Raw genomic sequence first — 17322 nt, 5'->3', positions numbered from 1 at the left:
CACAGAACTACACGCGCTATTTACGTAGTTCTGTTTGACAAATCACATTATCAACAAATGCATCTATTTTTTGGTTGTATAGCAAACATGGCGCTTGTTCATAGCGCAAGTAGCGCTCTGTGTTTCCCTAGCATTAGGTGATCATAACTCAAAAGAATAGTTTGAAGTTTTAAACAACTATTAATCATTGGTGTCTAATAATTGACACCAATTTACCCACTTTCTATTAAGATTAAATTGAATTTTTTAATTATCTAATTTAATTTAATTCTGACCAATATTTGCTTGCCTTCAATAAAAAAGAGGCAAAAGAAAGGTTGACCGAAACGAAATATATACTGCATTACTGCAATGCCTTAAGAGTTACTATCGCTAATGTTCAAGAAAGAAAAAATAATAAACACATTATTTGAATAATATCCGTATGATATAATAAAAGGTTTTAAAAAATAATAACACAGAAAATTGGAAAGTGAGAAGTAAGAAGAATCTTCGCTTACTTGATTGTTTTACTTACGAAATATGGTTCAATCATTTTATTATAACTGATATTATCAGTTTAATCACACTAATTATGAAAAAGTACCTATAATCTTACAACAAAATGAACCATTGTTGGAGAAAAGTAAATCGTAAAAACGTATCAATTTTACATACTTTTGTATGTAAAATATCAATTATACTTATCAATATCAATTATTTTGTATAAATATCAATTATAAATATATCAATTTTACATACTTTTCAAAAAATAAACGTATCAATTTTATATACTTTTCGTTATATACTTTTCGTCCCCTTGAAAAATATGAAAATATGAATACAGTTTATGGCCTGAATGGTTAAAAATATAAAGTTGCTGTAGAATTTTTTGAGAAATTAATCAAATAAAATGATTTATTGGGATGCAATTTGAAAAAATTGTAGACCTATAAATTCCCACCGCCGTCCGTCCGTCTGTCTGTTTTTCCTTAATCTCGACAACAGAGTTAGATAGAGGAAATCCGAGACTAGATCTGGAAACCATAAGAGCAGAAGATCCCGATTAACTATATGCAGTGGTGGTATTCAGCGGGTTCGCACAGGTTCGGCCGAACCCGTTGTTAAAATTTTCAGTTTCCCGAACCTTGTTAAACACACGGAACATTTCTCAGTGGGTTTGTTTTTTTTTTTAAATATATTAAAATATACGTATTATACTCTGTAATACTACTAAACTAGGGCCTTATACCCCGTTCGCATTTCAATCTAGATTGTGAGCAAGGTCGGGGACTATGTCTTGGTGCGATCTCTCTGGACCGTTTCAATCTCGACCGAAACGAGGTTTAATCGCGATCGATTTAAGAGAGTTCTTGAAACTAGATCCAGTCATAAGAGAGATCCCAGAATGCCACGCGCGCGAGATAATACAAGTTGGCTGTGGAACACGTGTCGGGCTATGGACAGCGAAAGAAAAAGGATAATGTATCTCGAGAGATGATGACATCGGTCTATTACGAGGAGTGCCATTTCGCGGTTAACAATTTCTCTGCCTAAAAAAGAAAGGTCGACAGCACTAAAATACTATTGTTACCTCGTCATCACCCAGGGTTCGTTACGTTCCAAATACGCCACTGATTGTTAGATATATGGCAAGAAAAGGTATTGTATTTATTTCTAGCTAAAACTTCCATTTCGTTTGTCGGTGATTGTCAGGGAAAAATTTTCTGCTAGCGAACCCCTTGTTAAATATTTCGAATATCACCACTGACTATATGCAAACTTTCAATGATAACCAGAAGTGATGTTATTTAAATTCAAAAATGTTTCCCTGAAAGGTATTAGATAGACGATCGTCACTACTCTATTGTTAAAGAAAAAGTATGATGTACAGAGGCAAGAGGTGGAGAGCATATTTTAGATGAAATAAATTAAAAATATGATTAAAAATTGCAGCCCGGCATTGTGACGACGTCACAATAAATAATTGTCATCATATTTTGTTCCGTCTTCGTAATAAAAACAATTGACGTGGTTAATAATTATTCTCAATTTTGGCTACTCGCTAATAGAACTGTTAAAAAACTTCAACAAAACAAGTAAAAAAGACTTATAAAAGTTATAACTATTTTGGTAAAATAATTGACATTTACAAAAATAAACTAATCAACACTAAGGAAGTATTAAAATATGTTATTATTAATGAAAAAGAGTAATAAGATTGTAAGATGCAAAATAAAAATGTTTGGAATGTATCCGCGGAAAAACAGGTGTAAATTAATAAAATCAAAGAGTATTGTAAAGTAAAAAAGCAAATAAATATTGTAAATGTAACCCCCTTGTAATAGGGAAGAAATTCCCATTAGACAATAAAGGATGATGATGATGATAATTATTCTCAATTTCAAAGTAAGTTTCGTTAAATCTTATCATTGGTCGAATTTCATATATATCCAATATTGAAAAATTTCCATTAAATTAATTTATACTTGAAATAATAAATTTTACTAAAATCTAGTTAATTGTTTTATATTGTAAGTGATATTACATACACTCAATATTTTAAAACGAATATCAATTTGTTTAAAATTATTTATAAATTATAATAAATATAAATAAGCACGTATATGATAATAAGATTATAAAAAAGACAAATTCAAATTTTACGCCATCAATTATTGCAATAAAATCATTCTAATAATTTATAGAGAAGGCAATTCTAGTGCAAATATATAGGAAATAACTTAAATGAAGGTATACAAATCAATAAGAGTTCTATTCTACTTTTTATATACCATCGTTATTAACTCATTTACTATTTTTATTAAGTGTAATTTTATACTTAAATTTTTTATGTTTAACTAATTAATACAACTAATTTTTAATTAGTTGTACAAATGGCAAATTATAAGATAAATTCTTATACAGTATATGTTGTTCTTGTCATAGAGTTAATATATAGAAGGAAAGAGATTTTCAAACAGCTTATTACACATTAAATTTTAGTTATAAAATCATTTATACAAATTATTCAAAATGAAATAAGTTTAAAATGTTTTGCGCTATTTTCAGTTGTAAATCATTATTAATAAATTGTTTAGAAGTTAGAATTGGAACTACATTCTTATTATTTGAATTTAAGCCATCTTGATAAGAAATATTAATTAAATATGGTTTTAATTTTTATCAAAATTCCTCTAGAAAATACAAAATTATTTTTTGTAGACTAAAGGTGATTAATGTGACATTATTGCCTAAATATAGGCTTGTTGATTGTTTCTTTTATCTCCTAAAAATATTTCCGTATAAAAAACTAATGCAGATGAAAAAAGTTACTAATAGACCTATCATTATATGGCTTACAATTTTTCAAAACAATTTTACGACTATAAAGTTTTAGACACATTTGGCTGACAGTTCGGTTTCAACAAGACACGCTTCGATTCAGAAGAGAAAACGTTTCATTGTTTTGAAACGACACCTAAAAAAATGCTCGAAAATTTTCTACTTGCATAAAATGTTCCAAGAATCTTGGCGCTAAATAAATAATTTATATATTTTTTTAACTTGGCATTAATTTAAATGTGAGAATTTAAAAAATGTATTAATACTTTTTAATATTTTTTTCTGTAATTTATTACAATAGAGAATTATAACATATAAAATATAACCTGAATTAATAATGTTATAAATTAGATTATATCATAGATTTCTAATGGTATTGATTGAAAAACTTATCTTCCTCAATGTGTTATAAATACTTCTATTTGCATGTCCTTTTTAAATTTAAGTTATTTTAGAATAACACTATTAAAAATTGCTCTATTTTTCAACAAATTATCAACACAATATTTAATAAGTAATAAATAGATTTTTATTTCAAGCATTATTTGAATTTAAACAAAAAAAAAAAAAAAAACTCTCCGCATTGCAAACACTAAGAAGGTATTTTTTCCATACCCATCGTGAGTTGGGATAAGCTTACAATAGTAGCAAGCAAGTATCAACATATACGGCTCAGGTCCACCTTAAAATTTCCTGGAGTTTTTTAATCCGGATCCCCAGAGAAGTAGGCTGACATCTAAACCGCCTCGGCCGTCGCATTTTTTGAACAGAAATACGAAAAAATACGTTTTATAAAGTTAGTATGGCAAAGATAAATTTAATGAGATACTGTATTAAGATAACATGAAATACCACTTATATTAATAATGTGTGTAATGAAAATAAGTATTGTACAATAATACAGAAGCACAGTAGGTGCTGTACAGAACATAAATCACCCTAATACTGGCAGTTTTGCTTAGGAATCTTACAGTTGTAAAGTACTTAGACACGCCAAATATATGTTTATATACTCTGGATTGATCCAGTACTAATTAGGATCCTATATTTTGTACAATTTCAAGTATCTTATGATACTGACCTATATTATATCAACTTATATGAAAGGGGTCTGTCTCGCAAATCCAAGTTTGTCTATGCCTCGTAAAACATGAAACTTCCACTTTATTATTCATCGCTTTATATAAAGAATCTAATACTGTAATAGGAAGAATTAGCATAAGAGATCATAAAATGATGTTTTAAGAATAATGATTAAATTAAATTTTACAAAATAAATAAATATTTCGTTTACTAACTGAAGCCTTGGACTTTGTTCTAAGTTGTATAGAAATGAATCAAGCATACTCATTGTTTTTGAAATTCGGATGGCTACATCTCAGTTGAATAAGATGTTTAGTAATCTACTACACTCTGCAACTATTTTGTTCGTTCATTGTCTGGAGCTGCTTCTTTCATCGGGTGGGTCATCTTTTGATACTCTTACGCATTCAGCGCTTTCAATTCGAATCAAAATGTCTGACTACGGCAGGAAAATTTCTCACTATTGATTATCCGGTAATACTGTTATTATTATTTTAGAGAAATATGTTTAATTAAATCGAACCATTATTTTGATACATTCCAAAATACGGTAGTTTTTGCTTTTATTCGATACTATATAAGCTATGTTTTTAAATAGCGTATTCATATCGTTAGTGTTGTTCGAATTGCTCATACTGGTTCATACATGAATTGAGTTTACCCTATATTTAAAAGTTTAAATTTTTTATATAAACAAAATAATACTTAATATAATTTTTAATATAATCATAAACAAATTATTAATATTATAACTGTTAAAGAGCATTCTCCTGTGTTCCAGAATCCATGCAGAGTCAGAGCCAGTGAAACTCTAAATAGAAAAGAATAAAGTTTTAATAGGAGTTAGATGCAAAATAATAATTCATAAAAAGAAGTTCCTTCTCTCGTCTTCAATGTGAAAAATTACATACGAAATCAACCCACAATGGAAACATAACTTATTTATAATAAAAAAATATTTTATTGTGAAGCCATTAGGCTGAGTTATAGTAACATAATTCAATTTTCGATTTAAAAAAGGATCGAATAAGAAACATATAGGCCAGTACAAACTTTTCCTACGATGAAACTCTCTTATTGAGCTCTCACAAGACCTCTCTATTCTTCGAGATGAGTCACACCAGTCTGCCGTCCCTGTCACAACAGTTCGATGAGCGATAGAAATTCCTCTATTATCCACATATTTTAATAAAAATTTTTATGTACAAATAAACCACTGATTTAACGTAAAAACAATATGAATAACACAAATAGGGATTATTATTTTTAAGGAACTTTTCTTGCAAGTAATTTATTCACAGCGTTTCTATGCTAAAGCAATGGCTATCGTTTAATAATGTTACTTGTACAGTACATTGTTGTCTGACATCGTGCATGACTATTTGGAAGCTTCTAATAAAATCAAAGCGCGAACAGAAGTTGAATATATTCTTATATTAAAATATTTACAGCACCAACCTACTTAAAATTTTCTCGCCCACCCGTCCGTCAAGCCTGGAATAATTTATTCGAGTCTACCTATACCGGGGATGGCGAACTTTTTTGAGCTCGCCTGCCGTATAATAAGCATACTTAGCTTTAAAGTCGTTTATGCGTGCCAAAGTTTTAGACTTCGAATAACAATACTTAAATAAATTAACGAATATGCTTTAATTAGAATAAATGTAAAAAAAGGATTGATTGAAAAATTGATTGAAAAACGGATGATTGAAAAAGGTAGATGATAAATCGAAATCATATACGTGCCAGATGATATGTTGTGTATCAGATGATTTCTCCTTACATGCCACTTTGGACACGCGTGATCTGTACCAACCATTATTAATAGTATCTTTAAATATGAATTAATTATTCGCCGAATAATTACATGTTTTGACGAAATGTTTTTTTCGCTTGTATGTCTTACTGAAAATCAATAGCTAATTAGTTTGTTGATTATAAAATGTGCAGTAACATCCGATCCACTAAAACAATGTTCCGTCCACTCCACGCTCTTCCAGAATGAAATCCTAGTTCGATACGGGCCTCTTTCCTGTTCCTATGTCACTTCCGATTTCATTTAATAAAATAAAAGTTTGTTTCGATAGGCGGTATCGTCACACAAAACATATTGTTGTATGATTCGACAGTGTTTTAATTAAAAATCCTTCATATTTGACGTCGTTTCAAACCGCTTGACCCTATCCATCTTTCGAATATATCCATTTTTACTCTCTTTTTTTTAACCCCTAAATTACAATAAAATAAAGAAATAGTGTAAAAACATATATGCTTATATATTTACAGAATAGAAAAATAGACGTATAATGCAAGACATAATTAAAAAAAAAGGGCATTACATATATTTTCTCACGAAAACACCTGCTCTATTGAATGCACTCTTCGCCGTTTATGAAACTTCGTAAGCATGACCCCAGTCGTGGCTCACGAGATTATTTTGTGATGCGATTTACGTTATAAAGTCGCGACTCTGACTCAAAAATAAAAAATTGTACCGCCCATAAAATAGGAAAGGAATAGTCACGTTTCGATATACTTTCATTTTAAATTTGTAAGTGTTTTTGTCTTGTAGGCATGAAGAGGGCTTTTTCTACATCCATCATGGATTCAGCCAGATCCACAATGGGAGATAAGATATACGAGAATGAAAAATTCGCTGGGCCCTCGACCCCGATTTCAAACCTTGAGCACCCAGACTGGTAGACTGAAATCTTTATCACCTTGGCCATGGGATCATCACTAATTACTTTTACTTCGGTTATTGAAACAACTTTGATATTTTGACAATAATCTAAGTAGTTTAAGATATGTAAAATTTAATGGCTTCCTTATATTCTATGCATTTTTGGGGGAGGTCCTAAAATAGCCATTATTGAATATGATGTTATTCAATTTATGTATGATATCTTCAAATCGATATTGCAAATTAGAATGTAGGCAAGTACAGTAAAAAGTTTTACATTCTACGTTCGATTATTTTAAAATTGAAAACATTAAACTGATATTTAATTTTAAGTAGATGTTAACTAAACAAATCGATTCGAATCCATAAATTTTACGCAGAAAGTTCTTTATTAAATAATATTACTTATAAAACATAACAACGATAGTTCGATATTATTACAGATAAAGTTAACGATTTCCAAGTGATTCAGTTACAATGAACGAGCCATTATTTACTGTTACATCGTCATAATGCCGGGCTGAGATTTTTAATCATATTTTTAATTTATTTAACTTAAAATATGCTCTCCACCTCAAATCAGTAGTGTCTTGCCCCTGTACAGTACATAATACTTTTCCGTTAGCAATGGAGTAGTGCCGGTCATCTAACTTCTTTCGGGAGAAAATAGATTTTGAAATGAAATAACATAACTTCCGGTTTGCATGGGAAGTTCTTATATGGTTAATCGGAGCCTCCTGCTCCTAATATTTCCATAGTTTTTCATCTGTCTAATTGGGTATATGGATCTGGCTGAATTTCATATCTGGTCTTCATTCTCGAGCTTAAGGAAAGACAAACAGACAACGGACAGACAGGCGGACGACTGTGAGAATTTATAGGTCTACAATTTTTTCAAATTTTTATAGGAAAACTATTTGAATAGAATAGTTTCAATGTTTAATTTTTATTATATATTGAAATTATTATTTATTATAATATTTATAATTAATTAAACTATAAATAGCTTGAATATTTCTGTATAACTACATTTTAAATATAAAAGGATTTTAAGAATTGATAATTTTACGTTACAGTTGTAAAAAAATCCGAATTTTGTTAAGGAGAGGATCTGAATAACGAAAAATTGAGTTATATAATTGATCCATTGAAAACGGTTGTTTCATGAACGATCAAAGGATAGATAAGTCAGTTTAAACTTGACTTGCCAAAATCTACTTGGAAGTTCGATTTGGCTTCAACCGCTTTATTTTTAAAACATGTTCTAATTAAACCGCAGAAAATGAAAATCTCCTTACAAAATCACACTTATTTTAAATAACATTAATATAAGAAAAACGTTTAAATTTAGTAGAATGAAACCAAATACGTAAAATTTTATAGTGGAAGCAAAATTGGTCTTAACTAGCATCTGCGTTTCAATATATTAATATATAATACTTTAATTTTCACAATTAATAAAACTTTATTATAATTTATTTAATTTTAATTATCAAGTTGTGATCAGTTTTGGATCTAGTTACTATATAATCTATGCCGTATATGCTCCTGGCAAAAAGTATAGAATCAGACTGAGAACACATAGGTACTTACCTCAAAAATATTTTATCATCGGAGATATAAGAAAGAAGACATCAAGTAAACTACGTTACTTGTGGCTATTTTGCATACATAAACTGTATTCATGGGTCGTAGGAAATTTTCCAGTGGGCAAAGCCATTGGCACGTTGTAACGTCATGAAGCCCAGGTGAATTTGAATTAGGGGACCCAATGTACAATGTTGAATTTAGACATTTTTTCTTCGGAGGAATTTTTTGGGGGAAATATTTTCTTGTAAAAAATTTGTTTAGAGTCTTGTTGGTAGAAGCCCAGACAATTGCCCTTTTTTACCCATAGGATAAGGTTGCCATCTCATGATCGAGAGTGTAAGGTTACTGTACATATCTCAATTACTTTTACCATTATGACTTGTGGAATTTTTTACTTGAACTCGGGGGCAAGTGCGTTGTTTGCCTCCTGCATACACCAATGACTGTATCACTAGCTCCAAATGAACAATCGTTTCTACTAGTGCTCATTGCGAACATTATTCTGAAAATAATTGTAGAATCGCATATATAATGGAAAAAATACGGAGTCATTTACTTAGAATGTTCAATCTACTTGTAACTACAGAATTATTTTTACTTACCCGACTTATATATAACAGAGGAAAAGTATAATGATTGGTCAAAAAATGACTCCCTCAAAATTTTTACATTTTTAGACTCAATGAATCTTGAAACGTCGAGAAATGCAAAAACGTTGAAAGGTTTTTTTTCCTGTTTGTATGGGGAAGGGGCACAATTGACAGAATGAAGACAACTGCACGACGAGATAACTGTAAAGAAGGATTTGTCAACGACATCGCAAATATACTTTGCTACAAATGAAATCGATGTGAAGCGATAAGGACAAGTGTGTGAGCAAGAATGTCAGGAATAAAATTCATGAAATATGGTATCGGATTAGAAAAGCAAAAGAGAAGCCTGCACTAATAACAAGACGAAAAAGTTGTGACTGGAATGGGCTAAAGGAAAATAGTCTTAGAGAAGTCGACTATTCTTCTGTCTAGTGGAGTTGAGCAAACACTACACGATTTTGCTGGACGACGGGGTTGGCGGGTTTGTTGTTTGACGCGATGTAGAGAGAGAACACAACATAACATTTTCCTTCGACAACTAATCACGTGATATAGCATTTCCAAACAAAAATTGCTGCCTACGTCAAGAAACCTGCTGCTTTCACTTTTTATTGGCAATCGAAGACGAAGAAAAAGATAAAAATAATAAGATGGCGGATGTGGCTATTCTCTACTCATAAATTGGCGTTAGTTTCATCCGAGACATTCGCTGATTGGTTTGTTGTTGATGGCAACAAGTTGTCGTGTTTACCAAACTTTCGGAAAAACCAATGTTGGCCAACTTCTTTGTCGGATAACATGTTTTGTGACATCAAAATAGAGCAACAGACCATGTTGAGCATGTAGTTTTCACTCCGCTTGACAAGACACGTATATGCGTTGGACATGGTGACGATGACGGCACGTTTGTCTAGAGACGTGAAAATAAACAATACAAGAAGATATGCGTAACACTCACGTTCAAGCAAACTATGTCACTTCTTGTATAGGGATGTATGTCAGGAAACGGTGTAGAAGTGGACATCGTGAAGACAACAGTTAATTCAGCTGTTTACGTAAAGATCTGGATGAATTTCTTATACCATCTATTAAAAAACTTGTTTGAGAATAACAACGATGACCTACTTCAGGATAATAATGCGCCCTGTCACCGATCGAATCTTGTGAGAGATTGCCTACAGAAACCGCTCATCTCCATAATAAGTTAATCAAACAGCCTACCTTAATCCGATTGCAAATCTCTGGTCGAAGTTGAAGCAACAAGTGGAGGCATGCTCTAACAACTAAACAGGAATTATCTGCATGTATTTGTTTATTAGCAAGTTTGGCGAAACATGGTCATATTAATAGATTTCGGCAGTTTACTATAAATCATTTTGGTAGTAGCTACTGTATGAATAAATTGTAAGTCATAAGATTACTGCAAATACACTCTGTCTGCACGTATCATAACAGTAATTCGTGTCAAAGTAGATGTTATTCGCTAAGGATTGCGACTACGTGCATCTGATTTCAAACTTTTTCCAGGCGAATTAACCCGTTGTTAGGCGATTCCATAATTATTTCTAGATTAGTATTTGCAATGAGCATTAATAGAAACTTCCAGTTAATTTGGTTGTTCATTTGAACTCGGTAATAAGTATACAAGATAACCATGATTGACATATTTAACTTGATTTTCTTTTCATTATGATCTTGATAATAAACTGTGTTCTCAGTCTGATTCCACACTTTCAGCCTGGGGTGCATTTAAAATAGAATGCTTGTCTTGCCTGCCTCTATGTTCGCTTTTACCGATCTGGTCCAAATTTTTCAGAGTTACTTTCTAGGATCCTGCAAAAAATATATGCTACCATAAAATACGGACATCCCGTGATTTCATTCCTTTTAACTTTACGATAATTTAAGTTTAATGTATTATTTCAGCAGAGCTTTCAAATAAAGAAGACGACTTTGTAGTCTGAATCATATCTAAGAATATGATTTGTAAACCGTGTAACGCCTTCAATAATTATTACGAAATGCTCAATTATACAGGGTGTACAGCTTAGAGGATTAACATAAGGAAAATTTATAACTTGCGTTTTATTCATTCAGACTGGAAGTCGGTGTGTACTTTATGTTGACATTTGTGGCCATTTGTGAGAATTACCATAACTTGCGCTGCAGTTACTAGCACTTGCACAAGATGGCAAGATAGATACACGTTAACGAAGGACCAGGTGATAGGCCACAAGGAATGGAGCAAGTTATTTGGACCTACTGCAACTTATGCCATCCCTCAACTTCCTTCCGACACCATTTTTCAATAAGATGAGGCTCCATCCCATTTTTCGATTTAGATAAAACAATATCTAAATAAAGGTTCCAGACGGTAGAGTGGTCCTTACCCCACTAGAGTTTTTCTTGTAAGATTTTATGAATAATCAAATGAATCGTACTGTACATCTTGAATGATCTCAGACCCACAATTTGTAAGGTTATCGACAATGTCACATGTTATTGAATACGTGGTCGAACTGGAATACAAGTCGGACATTTGAATCGCCTCTCTTGGTGCACATATAGAAGTATTTATGAGTGTAAAAAGAAATCTTCCAAAGTTTTTGTGCTAGAAGACAATTTTTCAGTAAATTGTGATATGTTTTCAATTTATGCTCTTTCCTTTTATGAAATCTTTAAGCCGGACACCCTGTATAATTGAGTATTTCGTAATAATTATTAAAGGTGTTACACGGTCCACGAATCATATTCTTAAATATGATTTCAGACTATAGAGTCTTCTTCTGGATTTGAAAGCTCCACTGTTGATTTCAATTGGCCTAAAATAACCGAACTCCTAATAGAGCTTTAATTTTAATGTTTTGTTTTATTACTTTTCATCGGGACAACACCGGGCATATTTGCTGGTATTTTAGTGGAAAAAAAGTGCTATTATAGAAATCAAATGAAGTTCGTGGAAAAAGAAGACTTGTGTAGTTAAAGCACTATTTTTAAAATTATCTCTAAGTGCTTAATTATATTAATAGATATCAATCATTCTCAGAAGATATTTATTTATATAAATGACTCTGTAATTATTAATATATAAATATTAATATTTATATCGATGACTGAATTTATATTTATTGATATAAATAATTAGTTAAAACAATTTGTAAAAACATATTAGGAAAAAGTCCTAATTAATTGAACGTAAAGAAAAAGATATTCGGAGCTTTAATATTTCGTATTACTACAAATATTAATTGCATAATTTAATGAATAAATAATTTTTATCGCTTTGCTAAAGTTTTAGAAAACTCTTATAAGTGAAACCCTTTCTACATTTTTCTATAAAATGATGGAAAATTTATATAAAAATTGAATAAAAAGCATAATAAAACAATGGTTGGCTATTCAATAATGTTAATGTTTTCATACACACACAAAAAAACGAAAAATAAACATCTTGCCCCTTGGTAAGAATTATCAAACCTACGAAAAGTAAACAAAAGCGACCCTATCAATGATTTTAAACTACAACATTTTATGATCTTGCAGTTATCGACTAATTAGACTAACTAACTATCTATGACGTATTATTAATATTAGTATTAAGCATAAACGGGCACAAAAATATCTTAAAAATTTAAACTTTACGCCGGTAAAAATAAGGAAATATCGGTCTTTCTTGACGTTTTTGAATGGAACGTTTATTCTGAAATAGATGCCGAGGTGCAGTACACGGTATACGGCGGTTTAAGCCGTAAGCTTGTTTGTAGAAATACCGTGTAGTATCTGGTTTTACAGTTTATAAACATACATTGTGTTTCTATGCTAAATTATATCAAATAAATGTATCTAAATCAGTATACTATAGTCTGCCAGGGCGTACCATTGCGGTGCCCTGGTATAGTACATTTTTTTTTTTTTTTTAACTAGGGCGAAGCCCTTTTACTTTGTGAACATCTTGGTTGGATTTTAGACTGTGTATCTTAGCCAAAAACTGAGAATAATTACATCTTGCACAGTTTTTGTGCTGATTTTTGTTGCATTTAAGCCATTTGCAGATATTGCGCCACACAGCTGAGCTTTGCCCATACGAGAGGTTTCATGTCGACATCACGAGTGACGTCATGAGCATGCGCAATTGTCCAGCGCCATCTTTGTGACTGTTTGTGACTTGTTTACGTTTTGTGTGTGTTCGCGTGCGCTTTAACTGGAGTTCTTGTGTTGTTTTTTTTCGTCGCGAATATCACTATGGTGATTTGTTGTGTAATTGGGTGTAATGCTAGTTCACTCAAGAACAAAGGAACATCATTTTTTTAAAATTCCCGGCATTATTTGTCATCAAGGATCCCAAACTGAGGAGCTTTCACGACGAAGGCAAACTGCATGGCTCTCGAGAATTAACCGGAAAAATTTCGTTACGAATAAAGTGAATATCAATACAAGAGTTTGTCAGAAACATTTCATTTCAATATTTACGTTAATAAACACTAAGTTATATTTTAAAACCTAAAAGAGTTTACTGATTTGCTTATATTAATTTAGTTAGGTATAGTGCATTTATAAACGAATAACTAATGTAATTTCAGGCTTTAGCTAGTGCAAACTTATAAACATTACACGTTAAAACTAAAAGCAAGTAGGCTTATTATATGCTAGTTTCAACTAGAAAATAAAGGTACTGAACAATTTGAATTAAAAAATTTCCACAGCTGTTTTTAATTAGACTTTTACTTTCAGACAAAAATTCTTAGTTAAGAAATACGTAAAAACACGAGTTTAAACAAACAAAAGAAAACATATCTTTCCAAGCAATATTACTTCGCTGTTATTCATTACTTTTACTTTTATATCAGGAGAAACCCAGCCACTTGTTAAATAGTTATGGGCCTCTAAAGATTTATAAGCTTTCATTTGTGACAGGGTGTAGAAATTTGTTGTCAAAACCAAATAGTTTATAATGTCACCAAATTCTACTTTCGGCCACAACTCTTGATCTACGACGAAGTCTGATAAACTGGCTTCGTATGGATCGCCTTGAAATAACGAAATTTTCTCTTCGTACAGAGCTGCATCTCGTCCTGTTAGACCGCTAGAATAGCCCGCAAGAAAAGAATCTTTTTTAACTTAATCCATGATAATAGAACTGCAGTATTTTTGTACGTTTAAACTAAAAAAAGACGTCGAATAACAGACCACGTGCAAGCTAAGCGAGCGAAAACTACCACAAAAATGGCGAATGGGCGGAGCAAACGTGTGTTTTATCACGTGACATGCGACTTGAAACCTCTCTATAGACAGTGGCAATTCAAACTCGGGGCGCCGAATAGCGTCATGGCACTTTTTTATTTACCACTACAACCAATTTAACTACGACTAACTTACGACTAATTTTTAAATTTCAAATAACTTTCATTTTTATAATTAATTTCTCATTTTCTTCTTTCTAATACCGATTTTAAATGTTGGGAAAAAAAACCGAAAAACCACATAACTTCTGAGTTTACAACCGCAATTGATTTTAGCTCTTTCAGTGTAGAAAATTTCAATTTATGCTGAATATGAGTTATAAATTCGAAGCTCGAATATATTCCACAGACATAAAAATGTCACAATTTTCACGCGTAAAAAATTATCCAGTTGTAAACGTTTAAGATAAAAATAATATTTAATAATTTAGTAAATTATATATTGTTTTGTTAATCGCAATATTATTTAATTTTGTCGAGTTTGTTGTGATTTAAATAGGCTTATTTATCAAAACCGTAAAACTCATTTGAAATAAAGTGAATATAGACATGTCTTGCATTATTATAACGAAATGATACAGGAACAAGTTAAATTACAGATGTTATAGCAGTTCGTAGCACAAGTGTAAGGAACGTATGATATATTGAATTTTTAAGTATTTTATATGTATTCCTTGTCATAAATTAGTTTTGCCAATAAGGAAACGAGTATAAATGCCACACCAATAACTAAAAAGATAAATGGGCCCTTCAATTTTAATGAGAAACAGAGAATCTATTTATAGTGTTTGTGGCCAACATTATTTAATTGTTCTTTCTTCTCAGAAGAATAAGCTGCAGAGAATGAAAAGGAAAATAGTACAGAATTACCATTTCTCATTTGATATTTATAACTTGGCATTTATATTTATATCACCTAAAAATTTTCGCAAATAAATTATTGGATGGATGAATAACGTTATTGTGTGTGGATAACGAAGCGCATCAGTTGATCCGTAGAATAATTTGGACGAAATAAAAATTAATAGAGTTCGATTAAGCCTTTTTATATGTCACCGGAATGGGCTAAATGATTTTTCGCATCCAGGTAGGAAACGTCCGTCTACTTAAACAATGACTCACGGAGTAACTTACTCTGTGATGGCAACTGATCCGCAGGAAACGGCGGCATGAAGGGGGGTCCAGCCCTCGTTGTCCTGCTTGTCGACGTTGGCTCCCTCCTCCACCAGGAACTCGACCATATCCAAATTGTTGTCGATGCATGCCTGAAAAAAAACGGACGTCGGTCATGGCACTCGACAACCTGATCCACGCAGGGTTCCCCACCCGGCGTACCGGGTCCAAGCAAAACAAACGCGGGGCACAATGTGGTTGTCGCGTGACGAAACCAAAACGAAAATAGTTCCTAGGATTTTAGTGTGGATGGCGCAACGTTTCTATTTCTGGGCGGCATTTCTGTTATTCGAATGGATGCCGAGCGAAAATAATGCCGCCCGAAGACTCTCCGCCCCGAAATACTGGTAAATTATGACCATCGCGGTCTATCTGGGCTTCCGAATGCTACCCTTCGACCGGAAGTGCCGGATGACGAAACTACCGGGCAAGTGGGCGGCTTCTTACCTGGTGCAGTGCCGTTAATCCGTCCACGTTGACGGTGTCGACGTCGGCTCCGCCGTCCAGCAGATGCTTCACCTCCTCCTTATCTCCGGCGGCGCAGGCGGATAGGAAGACGCATCCGTCGGGAAATTTGATCCGGCTGGGACGGTGCCGAGGTACGTCGGCCGGAGTGCGGTTGGTCTCCGAGTCCTGCCATTTTTTAAGTTGTTCGGCCCTCTTAACGAAGGCGCTAAGCAACCGACCTTCCAGAGGCATCTTTGTCTGTCTCGGCTACCTCCTTTCCATCAGACTCGGCGAAGACTCTCCCCGCTCCAGACTCGGACGACAGCCAATCCTCCGCTACTTTCCTGCCTCCGACGCGCCGCTTCTCGGCTCTTTTCTCTCCCCACACGCGACTTTAAATTCGCGCGCGCTCACCGCTTTATCCGAAAAGGAGAGGAAGTTTGGCTCCATCCGCTCACTCTCTCGACTTCAGAATCATCTGATCTGGGAATCTCGGCAAAAGTTTCCGGTTACTCCTTTTACAACACGTCTTTTGTCTCCAAGAAAACTTTCAACTTTATTTACTTTATTTCTTTTCAAATACAACCAAAATACGTTGTATATATATTAATTTCGATTTTATTAAAGAAACAATTCGAAATATTTTGTTACGTTTCCTTTCTTTACTACTGTAATAGACTATATGAAGTTTCAGTTCGGAAAAAGTCGAGTAAGTCATAGAAAATAACTGGAAAAAATGTATTTTCGAAAACTTTCCTCTATAACACATTTTCGAAATGTTTTCGTGTTCCTTCCTGTTAAAACTAAGCAAATAAATGGAAATAAAAACGAAAAATATAATCTAAATGTTCGTCAAAATGGAATATTTTCGATAAGGATTTCTTTAATTTCTAAACTGACCAATTTTATTGAAATTGTTAGAATAAATCACTTGACTAACTTCGTGGATAAACATTTCATTGGAATAAGCCTCCAACCTGTATCTTGGTATGAAACTTGTTAAATAAAGCAATTTTAATAAGCCGATTTGTAATAATCTGATGATTTTTAACCGATATCTTATTTCTATTAAAAATGTATAATTATGATTACTCATAATTCGTTCAAAAATGTATTACAAATAAAGCAAATCACGATTCTATCCTGATCGTCTAATATAAAATTCAGAAAAATAATTAAAATTACAAAA

At 32.4% G+C, this 17322-nt stretch overlaps 1 protein-coding gene across 3 annotated transcripts in view; it reads right to left on the bottom strand.

The window, feature by feature from the left end:
- Positions 1–16544, bottom strand: part of LOC136980710 (protein phosphatase 1 regulatory subunit 12B-like) — a 65518-nt gene extending 48974 nt beyond the window's left edge. For 2 of the 3 annotated variants that reach the window (XM_067276899.1, XM_067276901.1), the window contains exons 1-2: positions 16134–16543; positions 15648–15778 (exon numbers count right to left, since the gene is read on the bottom strand). In XM_067276899.1, the coding sequence (XP_067133000.1) occupies positions 15648–15778; positions 16134–16385 (383 nt within the window). In that variant the 5' untranslated portion in view covers positions 16386–16543. Of the gene's footprint in view, positions 1–15647; positions 15779–16133 lie in introns of all 3 variants that reach the window. The other variant, XM_067276900.1, reaches the window with a different exon arrangement.
- Between the last annotated feature and the right edge of the window lie 778 nt (positions 16545–17322).

The sequence above is a fragment of the Centruroides vittatus genome, unplaced genomic scaffold, assembly GCF_030686945.1.
Source record: "Centruroides vittatus isolate TY-2023 unplaced genomic scaffold, ASM3068694v2 contig_717, whole genome shotgun sequence".
Lineage (NCBI taxonomy): Eukaryota > Metazoa > Arthropoda > Arachnida > Scorpiones > Buthidae > Centruroides > Centruroides vittatus.
Note: the sequence above shows the minus strand (reverse complement) of the source record. Positions and strands in the feature narration are given on the sequence as shown.